This window comes from Notothenia rossii (genome assembly GCF_949606895.1).
Source record: "Notothenia rossii genome assembly, chromosome: 10".
Lineage (NCBI taxonomy): Eukaryota > Metazoa > Chordata > Actinopteri > Perciformes > Nototheniidae > Notothenia > Notothenia rossii.
In genome coordinates, this window is record NC_136908.1 from 64451270 (window position 1) to 64463769 (window position 12500).

General features: G+C 44.8%; 1 protein-coding gene across 1 annotated transcript in view; it reads right to left on the reverse strand.

Annotated features, from left to right (window-relative positions):
- Positions 1 to 531: 531 nt before the first annotated feature.
- Positions 532 to 12500, reverse strand: part of ptpro (protein tyrosine phosphatase receptor type O) — a 50591-nt gene continuing 38622 nt past the window's right edge. Inside the window, 5 exon segments of the mRNA XM_079653709.1 lie at positions 532 to 1378; positions 1560 to 1641; positions 2372 to 2407; positions 5698 to 5781; positions 9076 to 9144. Of these exon segments, the coding sequence (XP_079509835.1) occupies positions 1163 to 1378; positions 1560 to 1641; positions 2372 to 2407; positions 5698 to 5781; positions 9076 to 9144 (487 nt within the window). The 3' untranslated portion in view covers positions 532 to 1162.

A 12500-nucleotide genomic window follows, 5' to 3' on the forward strand; every position in this document is an offset into this window, starting at 1 on the left:
TGCAGGGTCCCTGGGGTGCTGCAGGGACCCCTAGAGGTGCTGCAGGGACCTTAGGGGTGCTACAGGGACCCTAGAGGTCCTACAGGGACCCTAGGGTTGCTGCAGGGGATCGCAGGGGAACGTAGGTTAGAGAGAGCATTTTATTTTCACCCAAAACATTTTGTATCCACTGTTTGTGGAACCCTAACCTGTCAGAAAGGTTGAGAACCAGAGAACTGGGGCCTGTACTACGAAGCAGGATGTTCTCTTAGCGGCTAACTTCAGGTAAACTCTGGGTTTCCGGTCCTACGAAGCTGGTTCTCTTTTTAGCGGGATAGATCTCCATGGTAACTGATGCTGAGCGGCTAACCTGCCCCGGAGCAGGTTAGGTTGCAGGCTAAGAGCTCAACTCAGTGAAAGCACTGCCTGCTGACCAATCAGAGCTCAGTGTGCGGAGTTTAAAGCGATCAAGTCATATTACAGGAGAAAGCAAATACAGAAAAGCTGCCGTTGCAGGAAAGACGGCCGGCAGAAATCAGCGACTGTGTGAACGTGAACATTTATAGAATATCACCTCCCATCTTCAGAGCAATCTGACTATTAGAACATTAGCGTTAAGAAAGCTTACTTAAATATCTGCCACAACATAAGTAACCGGATCAGAGTAACATTAAGTACAGTCCGCGGCATATCACATCATCATGTATCATCTCCTTATCTGAGTCAGCTGAGCCGTATCTGGCCGTGCAACACTCACAGTGTCACATACTGGATGCAGAAGGATTATTTGAAGCAACACATTAAGTTGAGGAAACACTCGAGTCAAATGTAATGAAAGTCAGATGGTGTCTTAGACGGGGCAGTGATATCATAAACCTGTTCATGTACGCATTCAAACACTTGTTCTGTTACCAGCTGTATTCACCTTGCAGGTGCAGCTATGTGGCTTTGATCCTGGATCAAGTGTTTAAGTCATGGATGTTTAAAGTTGAACTTCTTCATATGTCTAATATTATAGTTGACTTTTCATTCAGGAAGTATGACGCTGCGCTGTCAGTACGCTTCTCCATGTTTGTGATTGGTCGAATGCTCCAGATACCACCCCTTTCATGTGAACGCTCCTAACTAGATAGGACACGGCTGGCTTGAGCGATCCACTTGATAACCCGCGTCGTAGGACCGTTTAGCGAGAGCGCGTATGTTTTGGATTAGACCAACCGGCTAACTCCAACATATCCAGGTTAGGTTGAACCAGCTTCGTAGAACAGGCCTCTGGAGGAACTTTAAATAAAGAACAATGTCTCGTACATGGCAGGATGTTCGTGTATCGGTTCTTCGGACGGTTCACGGGCAGATCAGCTGCATCGTGGGAGAGATCCAGACCCACACTCTTCAACTCCTGCAAAACAGAGAACACGAGGAACATGAGGAACAATAAATAAAATAAAATTAAAAAAATAAAAAAATAAATAAAATAAATTAAAATAAATAAAATAAATAAAATAAATAAAATAAATAAAAATAAATAAAATAAATTAAAATAAATAAAATAAATGAAGTCGAAGGTAGATGAGCTGTACCTCAAACTGCAATGAGAACTTGTACGCAGAGTCTTTGCTCATCTCTCTGAAGTACGCCTCGAAGTCGTCCAGCTGCACCGGGCTGAGAGCAGACACAACAAAGAGTCAGGAAACAACAAATCAGACACTGAAGTATTACAACAGATCAAAATAATAATTATGATAATATTAATTTTAAAAAGTATTAATATGATCCTTCAAATCTTCTCTGAGGAGCAAAACGTCACTGTGCTTCATTTCTGATTTATTTAATATATACTATAGTTATTATATCTGTCTGACACACACACACACACACACACACACACACACACACAGACACAGACACAGACACAGAGACAGACAGACAGACAGACAGACAGACAGACAGACAGACAGACAGACAGACAGACAGACAGACAGACAGACAGACAGACAGACAGACAGACAGACAGACAGACAGACAGACAGACAGACAGACAGACAGACAGACAGACAGACAGACAGACAGACAGACAGACAGACAGACAGACAGACAGACAGACAGACAGACAGACAGACAGACAGACAGACAGACACACACACACACACACACACACACACACACACACACACACACACACACACACACACAGAGACACAGACAGAGACACACACACACACACACACACAAACACACACACACACACACACACACACACACACACACACACACACACACACACACACACACACACACACACACACACACACACACACACACACACACACACACATACGAAGAGGAAGGAGGAGGAGGAGGAGGAGGAGGATGAAGAAGCGTTAGGTGTTACCTGGTTAGTTTCCGCTTCTTTAAAGCTGTCTTGCTCCTAAAAAAATACAAAGGTTAAAAAAATCATCACGATGAGAAACGGACAGAATAAAGAATATAATAAATACATATTATAATAAATACAGAACACCTGAGACAGGGGCACCTGAGACAGGTGCACCTGAGCCAGGAACACCTGAGACAGGTGCACCTGAGCCAGGAACACCTGAGACAGGTGCACCTGAGCCAGGAACACCTGAGACACCTGAGACAGGAACACCTGAGACAGGAGCACCTGAGACAGGAACACCTGAGACAGGTGCACCTGAGCCAGGAACACCTGAGACACCTGAGACAGGAACACCTGAGACACCTGAGACAGGAACACCTGAGACAGGAGCACCTGAGACAGGAACACCTGAGACAGGAGCACCTGAGACAGGAACACCTGAGACAGGAACACCTGAGACAGGAACACCTGAGACACCTGAGACAGGTGCACCTGAGCCAGGAACACCTGAGACACCTGAGACAGGTGCACCTGAGCCAGGAACACCTGAGACAGGTGCACCTGAGCCAGGAACACCTGAGACACCTGAGACAGGTGCACCTGAGCCAGGAACACCTGAGACAGGAACACCTGAGACAGGAGCACCTGAGACAGGAGCACCTGAGACACCTGAGACAGGAGCACCTGAGACAGGAACACCTGAGACACCTGAGACAGGGGCACCTGAGACACCTGAGACACCTGAGACAGGAGCACCTGAGACAGGAACACCTGAGACAGGAGCACCTGAGACAGGAGCACCTGAGACACCTGAGACAGGAGCACCTGAGACAGGAGCACCTGAGACACCTGAGACAGGGGCACCTGAGACACCTGAGACACCTGAGACAGGAGCACCTGAGACAGGAACACCTGAGACAGGAACACCTGAGACACCTGAGACACCTGAGACAGGAACACCTGAGACAGGAGCACCTGAGACAGGAACACCTGAGACAGGAGCACCTGAGACAGGAACACCTGAGACAGGAGCACCTGAGACAGGAACACCTGAGACAGGAGCACCTGAGACAGGAACACCTGAGACAGGAGCACCTGAGACAGGAGCACCTGAGACAGGAACACCTGAGACAGGAACACCTGAGACAGGAGCACCTGAGACAGGAACACCTAAGACACCTGAGACAGGAACACCTGAGACAGGAGCACCTGAGACAGGAGCACCTGAGACAGGAACACCTGAGACAGGAGCACCTGAGACAGGAGCACCTGAGACACCTGAGACAGGAACACCTGAGACAGGAGCACCTGAGACAGGAACACCTGAGACACCTGAGACAGGAACACCTGAGACAGGAACACCTGAGACAGGAACACCTGAGACAGGAGCACCTGAGACAGGAACACCTGAGACAGGAACACCTGAGACACCTGAGACAGGAGCACCTGAGACAGGAACACCTGAGACAGGAACACCTGAGACACCTGAGACACCTGAGACAGGAACACCTGAGACACCTGAGACAGGAGCACCTGAGACAGGAACACCTGAGACAGGAACACCTGAGACAGGAGCACCTGAGACAGGAACACCTGAGACAGGAGCACCTGAGACAGGAGCACCTGAGACAGGAGCACCTGAGACAGGAACACCTGAGACAGGAACACCTGAGACAGGAGGGCTAGACCGATGGAGGTATTGTTATTGTGCTTTCAAATGTAAAATAAAACATCAACAAAATAACTAAAAGGTTGTTTAATTTGATGTTCTTTAAACTTTATTAAAATCAGAAAATAAATGTCTTGTGAAGTTTCATTTAAAAAAAAAGAAATACTAATATACATTTTTGGATGCTTTTTCAAACATTTAAAAATGTACGTTTGTTTCTCTTCGTTGTATGAAACCCATCCATCGGTGGAACCCTTTCAAATAAGTAACCTTATTTTACAGAGGATGAATATCATGCTCAGCTCTCGTTCGTTTAAAAGATTAATACTTTAAAGAAAGCTAAATATCAAACATGCAAACCTCACGCTTCTGTTTTTAAAGATTGAATCTCTGAGTGATTTCAAAACGACCGACGGTGTGTCAGGGCCATTGTTATCGGGGGGGATTAGAGGAAGGGTCAACATTCTGATATTAGTCAGAATTCTGAGAAAATATCAACATTTTGAAAAGAAAAAAAAGTGTTTTCCGAGTTCTGACTTTTTTGAGAAAAATCTTCCATACTCACATCTGCTTTGCTTTCATGGAAATTGCATTTTCTTTCTTGCAAATTAATCAGTTTAAAATATCTTGAACATTTTTTACTTTAAATTCAACTTTAATCTGGAAATTCAGATTTTTACATCCCTTTTATGGCGCCATATTTATCTATTTATTTGTACCTACAATGGCCCGAGTACACCGTCACATGTTAAAGTTTTAACCAGGAACATGCACACCGAACAGAATATAGCAGAATAATCAGCCAATCAGAGCTCAGAGAAATCTTTAATTTAAAAACAAACAAGAAGAGAAAGACTGACGGCATGCAGAGCGTAGTTAGCATCACAGTTAGCATCACAGTTAGCATCACAGTTAGCATCACAGTTAGCATCAACAGTTAGCCTCAGTTAGCATCACAGTTAGCATCACAGTTAGCATCACAGTTAGCATCAACAGTTAGCCTCAGTTAGCATCACAGTTAGCATCGCAGTTAGCATCGTGCTACGTCCACAGGTTATATTTGTGAGACCACAGACACAGCATCGCAGGACAAAGTTCAACGTCTGCTGACTTCCTGTTTTCCCGTCAATCAAACTGGACTTTAAAGAAGACATTTTTAAATTTGAAAATAAGAGTTGGTGGTTTCCTGTGATTAGTAATAATTTACTTAATAATAATAAAACTCAATGCACATCTCTGGGATTCAATATTTACTCTGTGATTTGTATCCTCGTCTGAAGTCTGCAAGTTGTGATGTATTTTCTTCTACATTCGTGTTTTCATGATTCTATTTTCTTCTTTTAAAGAGATTATATATATTCCTAAATATGTTTCATAGAAATCATGTTTTTGCAAATGTCTGTGTAAAAATATATTTTCTGATAAAAATGTACGTTTTGAATCCCGGAGAAAAGTTTCAGTTTTTCTTTATTTATAATTTGTTTTGATTTATTATAAAAAATGATAAATTCCCTTTTTCCACTTCTTTGTGAAACTTGAGGTTGGCGTCCCTGGGACTAGTTGACATCAGGTGACAATGCAAACGATGACCTCGTATTAAACGTGTCTCCAGAGAGTGGAACAGTGCCTCTGAGGATACTGTGACCTGTGGCTTTAGGTGATCACTTACCAAGGATTAATATAAAAAGCCAAAAGATAGTCAGTCCAGAGGCAGGACGGCAGGAGGGTAAGGAAGGCAAAGAGGCTTCTTCGCCTGAAGGGGGGGAAACAAAAGGATAAACACCAAGTCAAATGAACCAGACAGCAGGGGGCGACAGGGGGCACAACATTAGTGAAGCTTTAGTTATCATGCAGAGACCTCAGAGTCTCTCACAACAGGGGGTCTGTTCCCAGAGTCAATGGGCCCACTGTCTCCTTTCAGCAACCACTCCCACAATGCAACACTCAGCACAGTCACTGACGGCTCGTTAACCTCGTGAGCTCGTTAACAGGAATAATGACTCATCTCTGGGCTCTACTTTTATTGCAGAACATGTGACATCAAACGTGTGACATGCCTGTAAGAACTGATCGATAAACACAGTGAGCAATATGCATAAAGCTCATGTTGAAATGTATAATAAAGATAAACATTTTGGAAAAATATCACAATTCTGAGATATTCTGTAAAAATTAAGAATTCGGAAATGTTCAGAATTAAGTCGGAATTTTGAGAATTTCATTATAAAGTCTGGACTTTTGGAAAAATAGAAAAAACGTCATCTATCTAGCATAGTAACTGAGTACATGGACTCAAGTCTTGTACTTAAGTACTTTGTTGACAAATGTGTACTTTACTTGAGGATTTCAGTTTAAAGCTACTTTATATTTCTACAGGCAGATATCATACTTCTTACTCCACGTTTATAAAAACCCATTTCAACCTACAGAGTAACCACTACAGAGTAACCACTAACCACTACAGAGTAACCACTACAGAGTAACCACTAACCACTACAGAGTAACCACTACAGAGTAACCACTAACCACTACAGAGTAACCACTACAGAGTAACCACTAACCACTACAGAGTAACCACTACAGAGTAACCACTACAGAGTAACCACTAACCACTACAGAGTAACCACTAACCACTACAGAGTAACCACTAACCACTACAGAGTAACCACTAACCACTACAGAGTTACCACTACAGAGTAACCACTAACCACTACAGAGTAATGACTACAGAGTAACGACTACAGAGTAACCACTACAGAGTAACCACTACAGAGTAACCACTAACCACTACAGAGTAATGACTACAGAGTAACGACTACAGAGTAACCACTACAGAGTAACCACTACAGAGTAATGGCTACAGAGTAACCACGACAGAGTAACCACGACAGAGTAACCACTACAGAGTAACCACTACAGAGTAACCACTACAGAGTAACCACTAACCACTACAGAGTAATGACTACAGAGTAACCACTACAGAGTAATGGCTACAGAGTAACCACTACAGAGTAACCACTAACCACTACAGAGTAATGACTACAGAGTAACCACTACAGAGTAATGGCTACAGAGTAACCACTACAGAGTAACCACTAACCACTACAGAGTAATGACTACAGAGTAACCACTACAGAGTAATGGCTACAGAGTAACCACTACAGAGTAACCACTACAGAGTAACCACTACAGAGTAATGGCTACAGAGTAACCACGACAGAGTAACCACTACAGAGTAACCACTACAGAGTAATGGCTACAGAGTAACCACTACAGAGTAACCACTACAGAGTAACCACTACAGAGTAACCACTACAGAGTAATGACTACAGAGTAACCACTACAGAGTAACCACTACAGAGTAACCACTACAGAGTAACCACTACAGAGTAATGGCTACAGAGTAACCACTACAGAGTAACCACTACAGAGTAACCACTACAGAGTAACCACTACAGAGTAACCACTACAGAGTAATGGCTACAGAGTAACCACTACAGAGTAATGGCTACAGAGTAACCACTACAGAGTAACCACTACAGAGTAATGACTACAGAGTAACCACTACAGAGTAACCACTACAGAGTAACCACTACAGAGTAATGGCTACAGAGTAACCACTACAGAGTAACCACTACAGAGTAATGGCTACAGAGTAACCACTACAGAGTAACCACTACAGAGTAACCACTACAGAGTAATGGCTACAGAGTAACCACTACAGAGTAACCACTACAGAGTAACCACTACAGAGTAATGGCTACAGAGTAACCACTACAGAGTAACCACTACAGAGTAATGGCTACAGAGTAACCACTACAGAGTAACCACTACAGAGTAACCACTACAGAGTAATGGCTACAGAGTAACCACTACAGAGTAACCACTACAGAGTAACCACTACAGAGTAACCACTACAGAGTAATGGCTACAGAGTAACCACTACAGAGTAACCACTACAGAGTAACCACTACAGAGTAACCACTAACCACTACAGAGTAATGGCTACAGAGTAACCACGACAGAGTAACCACTACAGAGTAATGGCTACAGAGTAACCACTACAGAGTAACCACTACAGAGTAACCACTACAGAGTAATGGCTACAGAGTAACCACTACAGAGTAACCACTACAGAGTAACCACTACAGAGTAACCACTACAGAGTAACCACTAACCACTACAGAGTAATGACTACAGAGTAACCACTACAGAGTAACCACTACAGAGTAATGACTACAGAGTAACGACTACAGAGTAACCACTACAGAGTAACCACTACAGAGTAACCACTACAGAGTAACCACTACAGAGTAACCACTACAGAGTAACCACTACAGAGTAACCACTACAGAGTAACGACTACAGAGTAACCACTACAGAGTAACCACTACAGAGTAATGGCTACAGAGTAACCACGACAGAGTAACCACTACAGAGTAACCACTACAGAGTAACCACTACAGACTAACCACTACAGCGTAACCACTACAGAGTAACCACTACAGAGTAACCACTACAGCGTAACCACTACAGAGTAACCACTACAGAGTAACCACTACAGAGTAACCACTACAGAGTAACCACTACAGCGTCACATCCACACACTCACTGATGGGGGGTCAAACACAGCAACAGGAAGCCGAGGGTCACCTGACCGTCTTTCAGACTTTATATTAATCCCTCATTAAATCACTTTATCCTCGTCCTGCTAACACAGATGTTTACCTCCTAAAGAACAACATGTGTTTAATCTGAGAAAAGGAGATCCAGAGTATTTCACAGAAACAAAGACTTTAATCTCTAATCTGATAATCTGAAGGGAGTTTGATCTCTAAGGCTCTCAGGACTTCCTCCCTCTGCCGGGTAGCTTCAGCATTCTTCAGCCCAGACACCGTTAACCTCCATTCCTCTGAAAGTCTCCTCACGACACGCTCACCGCCATCCGTCCAGGAACTCCCGTCAGTGAAGAAGAGCCACGCACTGAGGTCCTGTCTCAGTCGCTCAGAGATAAAGACATGTGATTTCAAACGGAGGGCGATCCTACCAGTTATACGGCAGCTTCCCGTCTCGCTCAAACGAAGCAAAGTTAACGAACGTCTCGGCACCGCAGTCTCTGAAACACAAACAACAACATATCGTAAACACAAACAACAACACATCTGAAACAGAAACAACAACACATCTGAAATACAAACAACAACACATCTGAAACACAAACAAAAACACAAACAACAACATATCGTAAACACAAACAACAACACATCTGAAATACAAACAACAACACGAACAAACAACAACACATCTGAAATACAAACAACAACACGAACAAACAACAACACATCTGAAATACAAACAACAACACGAACAAACAACAACACATCTGAAATACAAACAACAACACGAACAAACAACAACACATCTGAAATACAAACAACAACACGAACAAACAACAACACATCTGAAATACAAACAACAACACGAACAAACAACAACACATCTGAACTTCTTCATCATGTCAATTTTTAAAGGGACAATATTACTTCCTGAACTTAGTGACATCACGACGGAGCACTTGCTCTCCTATTGGCTAGCGCTCCCAACACATTGTACGTGATAGGCTAAGGGGCGGAAAATCTCTAAGTGGTCGACCAATCACAACAGAGCCGTCCAGCTCACCAATCAGAACAGACTGGGCTCTGATTTCAGACAGAGGGTGAAAAGAGGAACTGCAGCAGAGGTAGTATGAGAGACATGAAGAGCTTTCTGAACATTAACGCATGGAGACATACATGTCTGTCTGTCTGTCTGTCTGTCTGTCTGTCTGTCTGTCTGTCTGTCTGTCTGTCTGTCTGTCTGTCTGTCTGTCTGTCTGTCTGTCTGTCTGTCTGTCTGTCTGTCTGTCTGTCTGTCTGTCTGTCTGTCTGTCTGTCTGTCTGTCTGTCTGTCTGTCTGTCTGTCTGTCTGTCTGTCTGTCTGTCTGTCTGTCTGTCTGTCTGTCTGTCTGTCTGTCTGTCTGTCTGTCTGTCTGTCTGTCTGTCTGTCTGTCTGTCTGTCTGTCTGTCTGTCTGTCTGTCTGTCTGTCTGTCTGTCTGTCTGTCTGTCTGTCTGTCTGTCTGTCTGTCTGTCTGTCTGTCTGTCTGTCTGTCTGTCTGTCTGTCTGTCTGTCTGTCTGTCTGTCTGTCTGTCTGTCTGTCTGTCTGTCTGTCTGTCTGTCTGTCTGTCTGTCTGTCTGTCTGTCTGTCTGTCTGTCTGTCTGTCTGTCTGTCTGTCTGTCTGTCTGTCTGTCTGTCTGTCTGTCTGTCTGTCTGTCTGTCTGTCTGTCTGTCTGTCTGTCTGTCTGTCTGTCTGTCTGTCTGTCTGTCTGTCTGTCTGTCTGTCTGTCTGTCTGTCTGTCTGTCTGTCTGTCTGTCTGTCTGTCTGTCTGTCTGTCTGTCTGTCTGTCTGTCTGTCTGTCTGTCTGTCTGTCTGTCTGTCTGTCTGTCTGTCTGTCTGTCTGTCTGTCTGTCTGTCTGTCTGTCTGTCTGTCTGTCTGTCTGTCTGTCTGTCTGTCTGTCTGTCTGTCTGTCTGTCTGTCTGTCTGTCTGTCTGTCTGTCTGTCTGTCTGTCTGTCTGTCTGTCTGTCTGTCTGTCTGTCTGTCTGTCTGTCTGTCTGTCTGTCTGTCTGTCTGTCTGTCTGTCTGTCTGTCTGTCTGTCTGTCTGTCTGTCTGTCTGTCTGTCTGTCTGTCTGTCTGTCTGTCTGTCTGTCTGTCTGTCTGTCTGTCTGTCTGTCTGTCTGTCTGTCTGTCTGTCTGTCTGTCTGTCTGTCTGTCTGTCTGTCTGTCTGTCTGTCTGTCTGTCTGTCTGTCTGTCTGTCTGTCTGTCTGTCTGTCTGTCTGTCTGTCTGTCTGTCTGTCTGTCTGTCTGTCTGTCTGTCTGTCTGTCTGTCTGTCTGTCTGTCTGTCTGTCTGTCTGTCTGTCTGTCTGTCTGTCTGTCTGTCTGTCTGTCTGTCTGTCTGTCTGTCTGTCTGTCTGTCTGTCTGTCTGTCTGTCTGTCTGTCTGTCTGTCTGTCTGTCTGTCTGTCTGTCTGTCTGTCTGTCTGTCTGTCTGTCTGTCTGTCTGTCTGTCTGTCTGTCTGTCTGTCTGTCTGTCTGTCTGTCTGTCTGTCTGTCTGTCTGTCTGTCTGTCTGTCTGTCTGTCTGTCTGTCTGTCTGTCTGTCTGTCTGTCTGTCTGTCTGTCTGTCTGTCTGTCTGTCTGTCTGTCTGTCTGTCTGTCTGTCTGTCTGTCTGTCTGTCTGTCTGTCTGTCTGTCTGTCTGTCTGTCTGTCTGTCTGTCTGTCTGTCTGTCTGTCTGTCTGTCTGTCTGTCTGTCTGTCTGTCTGTCTGTCTGTCTGTCTGTCTGTCTGTCTGTCTGTCTGTCTGTCTGTCTGTCTGTCTGTCTGTCTGTCTGTCTGTCTGTCTGTCTGTCTGTCTGTCTGTCTGTCTGTCTGTCTGTCTGTCTGTCTGTCTGTCTGTCTGTCTGTCTGTCTGTCTGTCTGTCTGTCTGTCTGTCTGTCTGTCTGTCTGTCTGTCTGTCTGTCTGTCTGTCTGTCTGTCTGTCTGTCTGTCTGTCTGTCTGTCTGTCTGTCTGTCTGTCTGTCTGTCTGTCTGTCTGTCTGTCTGTCTGTCTGTCTGTCTGTCTGTCTGTCTGTCTGTCTGTCTGTCTGTCTGTCTGTCTGTCTGTCTGTCTGTCTGTCTGTCTGTCTGTCTGTCTGTCTGTCTGTCTGTCTGTCTGTCTGTCTGTCTGTCTGTCTGTCTGTCTGTCTGTCTGTCTGTCTGTCTGTCTGTCTGTCTGTCTGTCTGTCTGTCTGTCTGTCTGTCTGTCTGTCTGTCTGTCTGTCTGTCTGTCTGTCTGTCTGTCTGTCTGTCTGTCTGTCTGTCTGTCTGTCTGTCTGTCTGTCTGTCTGTCTGTCTGTCTGTCTGTCTGTCTGTCTGTCTGTCTGTCTGTCTGTCTGTCTGTCTGTCTGTCTGTCTGTCTGTCTGTCTGTCTGTCTGTCTGTCTGTCTGTCTGTCTGTCTGTCTGTCTGTCTGTCTGTCTGTCTGTCTGTCTGTCTGTCTGTCTGTCTGTCTGTCTGTCTGTCTGTCTGTCTGTCTGTCTGTCTGTCTGTCTGTCTGTCTGTCTGTCTGTCTGTCTGTCTGTCTGTCTGTCTGTCTGTCTGTCTGTCTGTCTGTCTGTCTGTCTGTCTGTCTGTCTGTCTGTCTGTCTGTCTGTCTGTCTGTCTGTCTGTCTGTCTGTCTGTCTGTCTGTCTGTCTGTCTGTCTGTCTGTCTGTCTGTCTGTCTGTCTGTCTGTCTGTCTGTCTGTCTGTCTGTCTGTCTGTCTGTCTGTCTGTCTGTCTGTCTGTCTGTCTGTCTGTCTGTCTGTCTGTCTGTCTGTCTGTCTGTCTGTCTGTCTGTCTGTCTGTCTGTCTGTCTGTCTGTCTGTCTGTCTGTCTGTCTGTCTGTCTGTCTGT